This window comes from Monopterus albus, unplaced genomic scaffold (genome assembly GCF_001952655.1).
Source record: "Monopterus albus unplaced genomic scaffold, M_albus_1.0 scaffold312.1, whole genome shotgun sequence".
NCBI classification, from domain to species: Eukaryota; Metazoa; Chordata; class Actinopteri; order Synbranchiformes; family Synbranchidae; genus Monopterus; species Monopterus albus.
In genome coordinates this window covers 162645-177707 of record NW_018128192.1, presented here as the reverse complement: position 1 = coordinate 177707, position 15063 = coordinate 162645, and the positions used below count along the sequence as shown (strand labels likewise).

Below are 15063 nucleotides of genomic sequence, written 5' to 3'. Positions count from 1 at the left end.
GCTGTCTCTCCTAGACACTTCCACACCTCTACAGGTATGTCATCTGGACCAACAGCCTTTCCACTCTTCATCCTCCTCAGAACCTTCCTCACCTTTATGCTTTCTAATCTTTGCTACGTCCTGCTCTACAATATTCACCTCTTCCCCCCTTCTTTCCCTCTCATTTTCCTCACTCATCAGTTCCTCAAAATACTCCTTCCATTTTCTCTGCACACTCTCCTCACTTGTTAGCACCTTTCCATCTGTCTTTAATCACCCTTATCTGTTGCACATCCTTCCCATCTCTACCTCTCTGTCTCGCTAATCTACACAAGTTCTTCTCACCTTCCCTCGTGTCTAACCTGGCATAACTCATCATATGCTTTCTGTTTGGCCATTGCCACCTCCTTCTTCAGTCTACACTGCAATTTCTTGTACTCCTGTCTACTGTCATCAGTCCTTTCTATGCCCCACACTTTTTTGCCTAGCTAGCCTCTTCCTCTGGATGCTGTCCTGTACTTCCTTGTTCCACCACCATGTTTCCTTATCTTCTTTCCTCCTTCCAAATGACACACCTAGCACCTTCCTATCTGTCTCCCTGATCACTTTGCTGTAATCACCGCAGTCACTATCTGATCAAAAATCTATTCCTGATTTGAAAGATGTGTTAAATCAGGACTGTGTAGCAACTTGGTACTTTATTTCAGAACTGGTTGTAAGGCTCCTAAAAATGTGAAAGTATGATCTCTCACAAACCCTGTTCACTATGAGGTCCTCGGGTAAGAATGTGTGGGCTGCCTCCCTGTTGCAACCTAAGGACGCTGACTGTCATCATGTGCTGTTGAATCATGTACGGCAGACTGTATTTTAGTCGTATGACCCAGTTCTGTGTCGGTTCTAGCTGCCTCATCAGCAAACACTCAGGATTCAGGAAGTTGAATTCTTTTTAGAAGCAGTTTGTGATACAAAATACCAGACAGCTCTGGATAGGCCCATCCATAAAATACTCCACCTGATGATAATCATTGTGCAGCTCAAGAGAGGAGATGCATTGAAGAGCTGGGTTTGCATCCCCTTAATGCATCTGGTAAATGGCCACTGCACAGATGAGCACAGCTGCTGCTGACCGTTTATTCATCAGGCATAACAACAGGGAAACAGCCTCACACTTGATGCATCCTGAGTCACATGATGGTTAGCTTTGTGGGTGGTTAACTGGATGAAATGCTCTTTTGGCTGAAAATCTGACTCATGCTCTATGGACATATGCAAGTTAAAGGCACAAAAAAATCCACAAAATCACAGTTTGTCTCAAAGGCATGAAAGGACACTTAAGTATTCATTCATGTATTCATGTCTTCGACCTATTTCACATTTGGGAATAGTAAGATTGTGATGAATTTCAGCTTGATTCATCTTGGTTAGTTCCAACACAGAGATGACATTTACATGACAAACATAATTTTACTTGTAAAATAGGAAAACTTTGAGTGGCGGTCGATGTTAACCCGGGCCTCAACCGATTCAGTATGGAATTCGCACTGATGATTCGCATGTTTTTAATTTGGCATGTTTTTACGCTGGATGCCCTTCCTGACACAACCCTCTCTATTTATCCGGGCTTGGGACCAGCACAGAAGTCACTGGCTTGCAACCCCTGTGGCTAGATTCTGTGTCATCAGGAGACATGACCACAAAAAGTGTCATCAGTATAGTTATGGAAAGAGATGCCGTGTCTCCTCATGCCACTAATGATTGCAAAGTAGTGGTCCTAATATCAGTCCTTGGGGAACCCAACAATTTATTTCAGATGTTTTAAGAATGTATCATCTGTTAGTACAAATACAGTGCCTTGCGAAAGTATTCGGCCCCCTTGAACTTTGCAACCTTTTGCCACATTTCAGGCTTCAAACATAAAGATATAAAACTGTAATTTTTTGTGAAGAATCAACAACAAGTGGGACACAATCATGAAGTGGAACGAAATTTATTGGATATGTCAAACTTTTTTAACAAATAAAAAACTGAAAAATTGGGCGTGCAAAATTATTCAGCCCCTTTACTTTCAGTGCAGCAAACTCTCTCCAGAAGTTCAGTGAGGATCTCTGAATGATCCAATGTTGACCTAAATGACTAATGATGATAAATAGAATCCACCTGTGTGTAATCAAGTCTCCGTATAAATGCACCTGCACTGTGATAGTCTCAGAGGTCTGTTTAAAGCGCAGAGAGCATCATGAAGAACAAGGAACACACCAGGCAGGTCCGAGATACTGTTGTGGAGAAGTTTAAAGCCGGATTTGGATACAAAAAGATTTCCCAAGCTTTAAACATCCCAAGGAGCACTGTGCAAGCGATAATATTGAAATGGAAGGAGTATCAGACCACTGCAAATCTACCAAGACCTGGCCGTCCCTCTAAACTTTCAGCTCATACAAGGAGAAGACTGATCAGAGATGCAGCCAAGAGGCCCATGATCACTCTGGATGAACTGCAGAGATCTACAGCTGAGGTGGGAGACTCTGTCCATAGGACAACAATCAGTCGTATACTGCACAAATCTGGCCTTTATGGAAGAGTGGCAAGAAGAAAGCCATTTCTTAAAGATATCCATAAAAAGTGTCGTTTAAAGTTTGCCACAAGCCACCTGGGAGACACACCAAACATGTGGAAGAAGGTGCTCTGGTCAGATGAAACCAAAATCGAACTTTTTGGCAACAATGCAAAATGTTATGTTTGGCGTAAAAGCAACACAGCTCATCACCCTGAACACACCATCCCCATTGTCAAACATGGTGGTGGCAGCATCATGGTTTGGGCCTGCTTTTCTTTAGCAGGGACAGGGAAGATGGTTAAACTTGATGGGAAGATGGATGGAGCCAAATACAGGACCATTCTGGATGGAAACCTGATGGAGTCTGCAAAAGATCTGAGACTGGGACGGAGATTTGTCTTCCAACAAGACACTGATCCAAAACATAAAGCAAAATCTACAATGGAATGGTTCACAACTAAACATATCCAGGTGTTAGAATGGCCAAGTCAAAGTCCAGACCTGAATCCACTCGAGAATCTGTGGAAAGAACTGAAAACTGCTGTTCACAAACGCTCTCTATCCAACCTCACTGAGCTCGAGCTGTTTTGCAAGGAGGAATGGGCAAAATTTAAGTCTCTTGATGTGCAAAACTGATAGAGACATACCCCAAGCGACTTACAGCTGTAATCGCAGCAAAAGGTGGTGCTACAAAGTATTAACTTAAGGGGGCTGAATAATTTTGCATGGCCCAATTTTTCAGTTTTTTATTTGTTAAAAAAGTTTGAAATATCCAATAAATTTCGTTCCACTTCATGATTGTGTCCCACTTGTTGTTGATTCTTCACAAAAAATTACAGTTTTATATCTTTATGTTTGAATCTTGAAGTGTGGCAAAAGGTCGCAAAGTTCAAGGGGGCCGAATACTTTCGCAAGGCACTGTAACTATCTGTCAAAACATAAGAAGAAAACCAGTTAAAAACAGCTCCAGACAGATTAAGTTCAACAGCACTCAAGTCCAGTAGTACCAAAATTTTCACCCAAAAAAGGTTTAACGAGTACTATCTTAGATGCTGCTTTGAAAACACAAAACTGAAAAAAAAAACATTGATAAAACTTCCCTAGACTCTCAATATCTTTAAAAAAGTAACTGAATGGTATGGGATCAAGAACATAGATGGAAGGCTTTAAATTGTCTTACTACATTTATGAACATTTTAGCAGCAATGAGGTGAAAACTGGTTATGTGTGACAATGAGGCTTCACAGCTTGTGTTGAACAGAGGGGGCGTTTCTAAATTAAGTCTTGCTTCAAAGATAGTTTTTCTAATTGTTACATGACCAATAGATAGACCTGTTTTGCCAGAATCATGTGAATGATTCACTTTGGCTTTGAGTGGATTAAGTAAAGGCTCATTAACATGGCAGATCCTTTCTACTCCTATCATCATACCATGCAACCCTAATATTGTAGCATGCCACTTGGTGATGTCTTTTATGAAACTGAGCCACAGAGAAAGAGAGGACTTTCCATATTTGTTAACATTTTTGACTGACTCTTATTTATAAATAAAAATTAGTAAAAGTTATTAACAAATACTTGTTACAAAAATTCATAAGTAACTTCAAAAATTTGATATATATATATATATAGTTTTTTTGTCCAATCAGCATTACTTTGCTCACTACTATCCTGCATTTACTGCATGCAAACATAATGTTACTAGCTTAATTTACTGAAAGGTCAATAAGACATCTAAGTGGTCAAACTGATTTTTAAAAGCATCCTCTGTCCCATCAGAAGTCCTGCTGTGCTTATTGACATAACATATATTGTTGGATTCTAACAGGTCATTAGAGTTTGAATTATTTTTTAACCACATTCAAAATTCGAATAAAAAGTGATAGCCCTAGTGATGACTAACATTTTCATCTACTCAACAGCCATAATAATTGGGTAGTGCATGATAGTGACTTGTGATCTGTTAGGTTTTGTTTACTACACAAAAGGCTTCATGGTGTCCTCTTTGGCCATGTCAGCATGCTCTTTGTTACATAGTGTAATTCAAATGAATGGAGACCATGCCCATCTGGCACAAATGGCATCATCCTGGTCAGGTTTTGGAGCATGCCCAATCTATTTTCACAAATGTAAACAGGTGACAAAATTAACTGACTTAATCAGATAAGAGAGGCACAACTCAGGTAGCAGCTTTTAACTTCTCAGGAAAGTAAATCAAATTTTCTGTGTCTTTACAGATGATTAGATGAAGTATAACAGGAACTCAGGTAAGATGTACTTTTACACAAGACAACCTAAAGTCCATAGGTAAGTACAACTTATAACAAGGTGTCTCTCCACAGGTAGTATTAATCCAGACATACAGAAAATAACATATAAGTATAAGTGTAAGTGTAACTTTAACTTCATAAAGAAGTATAACTCATCTATCTCTATCTAATATAGCCTTTACAGGTTATAGTGTATGCTCAAATAGGTTGATTAAAGCATAAAATAAACAGTAAACTTCAGCTGTTAATCAGTTCATACCAGTCATAAAGGTTTTAGGCAGAACAGTCCATGGCAAAAATAACAGAATGCAGGCAGAACATATAACAATGGCTGAGAGCAGAGTAGAGGTATCATAACCATATGGAAGAACTGCCGACCAGGGTGAAAGTAATGATCCAGAGCCAAAGTAACATGGGTGACAAAAGCTGACATATACCTGGGTGGAGGGGATAGCAGAGCCAAAATAATGGTCATGTAGTATTCCCCCAATCCCACTATCCACACTTCTGTTGAATTAGTGAAGGCTCAGGGCTGTCCCACTGTGAAATTGTCAAGTGCATGATGGCTCTTTTGCCCTCATTTTGAGCCCTTTATCAGCATTTCTGCAGACTTTACCTAAGGGAATTCCCCACAGTTCATAGCACTGTGACGTGAAACACGAGATTCCTTGGGGAAGCCCGGAAGTGTAAAAAAGGCCATAAAACTGGAAAAATAAATAAAGACAAATGGTAAACGAACAATCATGGAAAAAGCAACCAACCACTGATGTTACAATAAAAAAAGTTGCTTGGTGATTAACAGCCAGATGTGTAGTTGTTTCTCCTACGATAGCATGATGATGAATTGCAAATATGCTATTATGAGAAGTAATCCAAATATATTACAGTTTTGTTTGCAAACAGAGAGTGAGGAACAAACAATCCAATTCCAAACACTGGATGGAGCACAAGCTTCACTTTACTGGCCTCATAAATGCTTCTGTCCAAGGTTTTGGGTAAGCATATAAACTTCATATAAGGTGAAGCCAGTCCATGGATGGCTGTAAACAATGGACCCCCAACTTTGCTTTTCTCAACAGTGTAATCATATAAGAGATGGGACTGCATATCACAGCAAATCAAGTTGGTCTTTCTATGATGCAGTGCACAAGGCTCTCGGACAGAGGGACTCCATCAAGCCTCTGAACATCATTGACACACTAGCTGATTCCTCATTCAAGATTCAAGATTTTTATTTGCCATTTATGCATAAACAGACTGTCTAGGCATATAGGAATTCTTGTGCAGCTCTCCTTTGGAGTCAGGTAAGGAGTCAAAAGCCAGAATAAACACGTAGTCTTAAAATAAAAAGTTACATAAGGGCAACAAAGTATTAAAACACAATACACAAAAATAGGGTAATAGTATTTCCCACAGTGAACTTCAAACATCGCACAAGACTGTTACATCCCTAGTGCGCGGGGCACTCCTTCGGACATTTTATGATTCTGTGGTGTCATCTGCAGTTCTTTACGCTGTTGTGGGTTGGGCAGGAGGTAGCACGGTCAGGGACAGAAAGAGACTCAACAAGCTGGTTATGAGAGTTGGTTCTGTTCTGGACTGCTCTCTGGATTCCATCAAGGAGGTGGTGGACAGAAGGATGCTGGTAAAACTAACATCCATCATGCATAACCCCTCTCATCCCCTGCACCACACAGTGGTGGCTCTGAACAGCTGTTTTAGCACGAGACTGTTACATCCCCAGTGTAAGAAGGGACGTTACCGCAGGTCATTCCTCCCCACAGCAATCAGACTGTACAACACATCACTTCAGCGATAAGATAGGTGAAATTATGAGGCACTATGCAATAATCTACTGTGGTGCAATATTTCAGCTCCTGGGGGTGAAATGCATTGTAAATAGGCTCATGTGTAATATCTTGTTCCTGATCTCTCTCAAATACTGTACATTGCCCTGCTTTAGGTATTTTTGAGTAGTTGCTCATAGATCCTTATGGCTAAAACACAGGTTTCTTTCCCCCATTGTGGGATCAATTGTGTGAGTAATATTCGATTGTTCTTGATTTCCTGGTTGTTTAGTCTCTACTGCTGTTCCTGATTCTCTCCAGTGCTGCTTTGCCCTGTTTTTAGGTGCCTTTGATTTGCTTATTTGTGCTGTGTAAAACGTAACCTTCTGATGACGCTACTTTTATAATCCTTGTGCCCAACGGTCCTAATGCTTTGTTGTGTGTTCTTTGTTACTACATACTTACGTACGCATGTGGCAGCAAGTTACAGCAGCTGTGTCCTCGTTGTGTTCTTTCCTGTGTTTCTATGAAGTTCTGTTCTTATGTGTCTGTTTTTATGGTGTTATGTTGGTTGTTCTCTATTGCTGCTGTAACACAGAAATTTCCCCACTGTGGGATCAATAAAGTAACTACCTACCTAGTAATTCACACAGTGGAGTTGGATATGGCATTATGCTTGGTGATGTAGTGAGGAGTTATTGCACATGTCTAGTAAGGGGTTATTGCACATACTCACATTTCTCACATTTTCGTATTTGCCATCAGTCTTACTGCGGCAGGGAAAGGGCTGTTGTAAAGTCTTGTTCTGTGTGATGATACTGTCTGCCTGAGGCTGTAGGTGCAGTTTTTGTCTCTGAGCAGAGAGTGGCGTGGATCTCTGTGTATGTTCTCTGCCCTTTTACGACAGCGCTGTGAGTACAGTGCGTCCATAGCAGGCAGTTCAGTCCCAATTATCCTCTCTGCAGTCTTTATGACAGAAGAGCCTGCCTGTGTGGTGTTACCATACCAGACTGTGATGCCAGTAGTGAGGATGCTCTCTACCAGTCCTCTATAAGCCTGGGTGAGAGGACAACAGTTTAGCTCAGCTTTTCTGAGCCGCCTGATGAAAGTATATCTGCTGCTGGGCTTTCTTCACTGTGGAAGCTATGTTGAGTGACCAGCTCAGGTCAGATGTCACCTGCAGGCCCAGGAACTTGTGGCTGTCAGCCCTCTCCACCTCAGTCCCTTTGATGGTCAGAGGCAGCAGAGGGGAGGGGTTCTTCCTGAAGTCTACTATTATTTCTTTTGTCTTGTTTATGTTGAGGATGAGGTCATTCCCTCCATAAACGAGAATGTCATTCACCAAGCTTCTGTAACCTGACTCATCTCCCCCCTTTGATGAGGCCCAGAAGGGTGGTGTCCTCAGCATATTTAATGATGATGGTGTTGTCATGGTTGGAGACACAGTCATGGGTGTACAGGGTGAAGAGTTTGGGGCTGAGACAGCAGCCCTGCGGTGAGCCTGTGCTGATTGTGAGCTCAGCAGACACCTGCCCTCCCATTCTAACTACCTGTGGTCTTTCAGTCAGGAAGTCCAGAATCCAGTTACAGGTGGGAGTTGGGACACAGAGGTCTGTCATCTTCCCAATCAGCCTACCCAGGCGAATGGTGTTGAATGCAGAACTGTATTCCAGGAAGAGCATCCTAGCATACATACTGTTGTTGTCCAGGTGTTTCAGGGGATGGAATAAAGCCAGAGCCGTCGCATCATCCGCTGATCTGTTGGTGTGGTAGGCAAACTGGAGGTGTTCTACAGTGTCTACATGTGGTTAACGTGTGTGAGGACCAGTTTCTCTAAGCACTTCATGGCGACTGATGTGAGCGCCACTGGCCTGAAGTCATTCAGAGTGGATGTGTCTAATGTCTTAGGGACTGGCATGATTATGGATTTCTTGAAAATGCGAGGAACTACTGCTTGGGCTAAGGACAGGTTGAAGATGTCTGAATACACATTAGCTAGTTGATTCCCCCAGGCTCTCAACACTCTAGGGGGGACACCGTCTGGTCCTGCTGCCTTATGGGGGTTTACCTGTTTCAGGGCCTTCAGGACCTGTGTGTGCATCACCTAAGGTTATGTCCCCCAGGTCGCAGAAGGGTTTTGTTGGGGTGTCTGCGTTCAACCTGTCAAATTTTGCATAGAAGTTGTTGAGGCTGTCCAGGAGGGTGGCGTCCTGCGGGCTGTGTTTGTCGACTTGTTCCTGTAGTTTGTGACTGCCTGGAATCTCTGCCATACTGCTCGTGTTGTTATTTATGTAGTAGCTCTCCAGTTTTTGGAAGTATGCTCTCTTTGCATCTCTGATGGACTTCTGTAGCTCATACTGGGCTTTCCTGTACTAGATCACAGACTAAGAAATTCTGGGTCTTAAAGTATTTCTAGGGGGCTGATGGCAAGAGATTGGTGCTGTGAGCACTGTACTGTGGGTTTTTGCAATAACTACATGTTTAAAAGCTGAGTTTTATTTTGTGTGTTATGGCTCATTTTCATCTGATCAGCTGTCAGCTGGCTGGCTACCTAGTACCTAGCAGCACAGTTTTACATCAAAACATCTGTACCAGTTGTTTTCTATTTATACAGTAGTGCACTCCCTATTGCCAAGCATCAGTATGTGTTAAGACTCTAAAAGAATTTCCTATATAGGTTGACACGGTCCAGCTACTGTACTTTGACTACTAGTTCTTTATGTTTCCTGTGTATGCTATGGCCAGTGTGTTTTGTACTTCATATCACCTTATAACAAAAAGATCTAGGTGTCCTTAAATGTATTTATCTACAGCTCACTAGCCTCAGATCTGTAGGTTTTTCATTAAAAGTAATGTAGCTGATGAGACGATCCATTTGTAAGTCCTGAAAAAGAAAATGTGAACAGTGTCTTGCCCAAGGACACTTCAACACGTGGATTGCAGGTACTGAGATTCGAACCTTCCGGTTGGGAGACGACTGCTCTACCCACCGCACCATTGTCACCCCCCCTTGATTAAGGATAACATGCCATGACTTACTTACATCAAATAATCGCTCTATGTATACCTCCTCGTTCACCTTCTCCCGCAGCATGTCCTGGGAATGACGAACAAACATCACATAACTGTCAGCCACATCCATCCCTGGCTTCTGTGAGGGACAGAGAAACATAGCAAAAGAAAAAGAGTAAATGGCATTTGCTCAGCCAACTGATAAAGCATAAAACTATTATTTCACCCATTGCTAATGATATTATGTTTGCTAAATACATAATATATACTGTAAATATTCATTTGGAAGCTAATTCAAGAAAAACAACAAAAACACCATGAGATTATTGAATCACTCTCTTCAATGGGGAAAAATGTAACACCTAAATAAGCAGCCAGTACAAACTCAAGTTCAGAATTGTATTTTGTCAAAACTTAATAAAGTGCCATAATGGCAGTCCTATGGATAAAATGTTAATAGCTTTGGGCCTGGCTCAAAATCCATCAGGCTCTTGCCAGGCTGTCGAACATACTGTAGAGGAGGTCTTTCCCCAGCTGTGTATGTGCTCAAAGTGCTCAGCAGCGTGACATCATGTGTGCAGAAAATCTTGGTCTGAAATTGATGCCAGAAGAAGGCCAGTAGGGCATTTAAAACATTAGGATTAGGATTAGCATTCATCCTCAGCGGGAGAGATTGTATATTCACTGCAAATATTAAAGCTGGTCATTGGTGTCAGTTGAGGGAACCAATTGACACAAAAAGTGATACTCTTCCTGTGTTGTTATTTTATGTTTTGAGTGCTGTTAAGATAAAACCAATCCAGCTAAAGCTGTAATTCAGTGGACAGTTACAGCTTTTCAATGCACAGATATTTTGGCTATGCTAGCAGTCCAGACCGAAGTATCTCAACAACTAGAGGGACAGGAAATTTGGTATAGACATTGGTGGTCTCCAGAGGACAAGTACTACTAACTGTGATGATCCAATAACTTTTCATCTAGCTCCCTGTAGGATTTTAAAGTTTTACATTATCCAGTAAAAAAATCAATACTCTAAATTTACTTGATAGATTGGCACAAGACAATCATGTTTCAATGAATAGAATAGCAATGAATAGACGGCTAATGCCTTTTTTGATCCCCTGACGTCTATAGTATCACCATGAGATTGATATGTGTGGTTTTGAGTAAATTGTTTTAACAACTATTGGACAGATTGCTATGAAATTTGGTCCTACTTAGGATGAACTGTAATAGTTATGAATCCACAAGGTTCCATTTAGGTCCAATATTTTTCACCTTATACATGATTCACTTCATCAATATTATTAGGAAATGCTATATACATTCCCCTCCTTGAACCGCCACCTTATTGTGGTGGAGGGGTTTGAGTACCCAAGTGATCCTAGGAGCTATGTTGTTGGGGGCTATATGCCCCTGGTAGGGTCTCCCAAGGCAAACAGGTCCTGGGTGAAGGGTCAGACTAAAAGTGGTTCAAAAGCCCTTTATGAGTAGAATTCAACCAAGGACCGTGATGTCGCCCAGCATGGCACAGCCGGGGCCCCACCCTGGAGCCAGGCCCGGGATCGGGGCTCGAATGCGAGCGCCTGGTGGCCAGCCCTCACGGGTTAGCCCGAACGAGTGATGTGGGGATGTCCTCCCATGGGCCCACCACCTGCAGGAGGAAACGTAAGGGGCACAGTGGATTGGGCAGCAGTTGAAGGCATGGGCCCCGACAACCCGATCTCTAAACACGGAGACTAGCCCTGGGGACATGGAATGTCACCTCGCTGGTGGGGAAGGAGCCTGAGCTTGTGCAGGAGGTTGAGAGGTACTGGCTAGATATAGTTGGGCTCACCTCCATGCACAGCTTGGGCTCTGGAACTTTACTGCTCGAGAGAGGCTGGACTCTCTACTACACTGGAGTTGCCCACGGTGAGAGGTGGCGGGCTGGTGTGGGCCTGCTCATAGCCCCCCAGCTTAGACGCCATGTGTTGGAGTTTACCCCGGTGAACGAGAGGGTCGCTTCCCTGCGCCTTCGGGTCGGGGATAGGTCTCTCACTGCCATTTGTGCCTACGGGCCGAATGGCAGTGTGGAGTACCCGGCCTTCTTGGAGTCCCTGGGAGGGGTGCTGGAAAAGGCCCCGACTGGGGACTCTGTTGTTCTACTGGGGGACTTCAACGCCCACGTGGGCAGCGACAGCGACACCTGGAGGGGCGTGATTGGGAGGAACGGCCCCCCCGATCTGAACCCGAGTGGTGTTTTGTTATTGGACTTCTGTGCTAGTCACAGTTTGTCCATAATGAACACCACACGTGGTGGTGAGCTGGATCGGATGGCGGGGGAGGAAGCTGGACAGACTCGGCAGACCCAAACGTATTTTGAGGGTCTGTTGGGAACATTCAGCAGAATCCCCTGTCAGAGAGATCTTCAACTCCTACCTCTGGCAGAGCTTTGACCAGATCCCAGGGGAGGTTGGAGACATTGAGTCCAAGTGGAGGAGCTGGAGGAAGTGTCTGGAGAGAGGGAAGTCTGGGCATCTTTGCTTAGACTGCTGCCCCCATGACCCAGTTCCGGATAAGCAGAGGAAAATGGAAAAAAATGGATGCTATATATATTTTCATTGTTATATCAATCTATGAAGCCAGATAAAGCAAATCAGTTGGTCAAACTTCAAGCATGTCAAAAGCCTGGATGACCTGTCATTTTCTACTTCAAGATTCAGACAAAACTAAAGCTGAAGAAATAGTTTAGGATTTTTCAAGTTGGTGTTAAAACAATATCGATTTATCCCTATGTATGTGAAAACAGATCTTGTTGGTTGGTCTTATTACCTTAGAAACCCAAATAAAATCCATTAATGTTGTAGTAAAACCTATAATAAAAAGTTTCAATGTAGAAAAGTAACACCTAACTGCAAAATGAAAAGTAGGCGTGGTCTAAAAGCCATAAACCATGACTTGACACCTCAGATTGACAGAGATGGCATTGTTATACTTTTGTCAGGTGAAAACCTGACTGGCTAATGTCATATACATTTACTGGCCACTTTATTAGGTACACCTATACAATTGTATGTAAGTCAATGTAACACTTTCACCTTAAATATTCACCCAATAGTCTGCTGATATCACTGACCAGCTTTTTTGCATGGACAAAAGAAAGTCTCTGGCCAAGTAGCCAGCAGAAATTATATAGTGTAATTTACTCACAGCTGCATCCAGTGTGTGAAATCCTAGGGGGTCGTGCATGTAACTTTATAAACATTTCATTGTGTGGATGCTGAAAGGCATCCACACTATTGTTATCCTGTTCATTATTTTTATTATTCTGGTTTCTTCTGTCCATTTTTCGGCACTTAATTTCTTCAGCATACTTTCAGCTACAAAAGCCATCCTGGTATCAAAATGTTCAGCTTTTTAAGGACAACATTTGAATGTATTTAGATTTTTTGTAACTTGTGTTTTTTAAAATATTTAGGCTTGTTCAGAAATTTTTGCCTCATTCAAATGAATGGGAAACGCTTCAAATCCTCCTCTTTCAGCATACTTTCAGCTAGAAAATCCATTCCAACTTTAAACAATTCAGCAACTCTTCAGCTATTTAAAGATGTATTCAGCCTTTTGATATCTTTTACAGGTTTTGAATTCTCGCAGTTTACGTTTTATGATGATTTTGGAAATTTCTCTGCTAGTGTGTCACATGACCCGCACTCTAGCTCTGTCCTTCAGCCTTTTCACAATTTTTCAGCGTGGTTTCTGCTCTTATTCTGCCAACCTAAAGCTTTCACATACAAATTATACATGAAAACGGTAGAGAATATTTTGAGGGATCAGAAAATGGCCTTGGTATTGCGATAGGATGAACAGTTTTTAAATGACGTGGCATATTCCAGAAAGAGTGCCGCCTCACTCTCCCATAGGCGGCCATTGAAAAACAATTCAGAAAATCTCCTGGAAGCTAAAGTTAGGGCATTTGTAAATTGCCACAGCTCCTTCATTTTCTGGAATAAAGGTGATCAACATATTTGGTGAAACCTCCTGCCGCTCATAGTGAAGAGATTCTTTTCAATAGGACTTGTAGTTTTTCTTCGATTGTCAATTGTTCAAAGCCCATGTTTGACTGAAATCTGCTGTAGTGTCCTCAAACTGCTGTCACTTAACGATGCACCTGCTAATTTTTCACACATAAGCAGCAACAGAATAACACGCACATACAAAATACAACCCATATATAATCCAAGCAATACAGTGATGCACAGTAACACACACAGTGGCGCCGTGACACACCGACACACACACACACAGAGGTTGGTCTGCTTTCAAAATAAGAGCTCTGCAATATTCAGAAACAGATTCAATGTAAACAGTTTAACAGCTGAATGTCCACTTCCTTTCAAAGCTCAGAGCTTTGCTCCTTGTTACAGTCAGCTAGTGTGTCCTAGCAGAACACATCACACAGCACCATCAGTCAGGCCAGCACAGGCTGGAATGTGCTTTTGATGGAAAGTTGTTGTCAGGATGTTCCAATGTCACTCTGAAGGATACTGCATGTTGAATATAAGGACCACAGATTATAAACTGGTGTGACATGAGTGCTCTGAAGGATGTCATATTTTTAAAATAAAAACCCCTGATCACAAATTAAGCTGACACGAAGGCCCCAAAATATGCCTGACTTTCAAAATAAAAGCCCCTGATTACAAATTAATATCACATGAAGGCCCCAAAATGTGCCTGACTTTCAAAGTAAAAGCCCCTGAATACAAATTAAGCTCACATGAAGGCCCCAAAATGTGCCTGACTTTCAAAATAAAAGCCCAGAATAATAACAGAACCTCACATAAAGTCCTAGAAACATGCCAGATTTTTTAGCTTTATTTGGAAAATTTTGCCCCATTTAAATGAATGGGGGAAATTCTACTTCAGCATACTTTCAGCTATTTCAGATATCAAAATGTTCAGTTCTTCAAGGACATTCATGCTTATATTCAGAATTTCTCTAAACTTCACACTTTTAAAACATTCAGCTTTACTGTGAAAATCTTGCCACATTTAAATGATTGGGGAAATTCTACTTCGGCATACTTTCAGATAGCAAAGCCATTCAGGTGTCAAAATGTTCATCATTTTCAGTGCGATCTTTCAGCACTCAGCATTCATAGACAGTTTCTTTAGAAAATGCAATTTTCTAGTTATTAATATTATTCTGGGATTTTCTGTCTGTTTTTTGGCACTTTATAACTCCAGCATACTTTCAGCTATAAAGGTCATCAAATTGTTCAGCTTTAAAAGTACATGGGTGCTTGTATTTATCTTTTTTGTAACATTTATACTTTTTAAAATAATCATTTTTTCAGCAAATTTTGCCCCATACAAATGAATGGGAAACATTTTTACTTAATTTCTTAATTTCTTCAGCATACTTTCACCTAGAAAAACCTTTCAGGTATTAAAATGCTCAGCTCTTGAAGGACATTCC

General features: G+C 41.7%; 1 protein-coding gene across 1 annotated transcript in view; it reads right to left on the bottom strand.

The window, feature by feature from the left end:
- The window catches only part of LOC109973945 (calcium-dependent secretion activator 1-like), a gene marked incomplete at its 5' end in the record, with an annotated part of 241653 nt that overhangs the window by 72765 nt on the left and 153825 nt on the right, over positions 1-15063 (bottom strand). Inside the window, 1 exon segment of the mRNA XM_020623851.1 lies at positions 9634-9741. Within this exon segment, the coding sequence (XP_020479507.1) occupies positions 9634-9741 (108 nt within the window).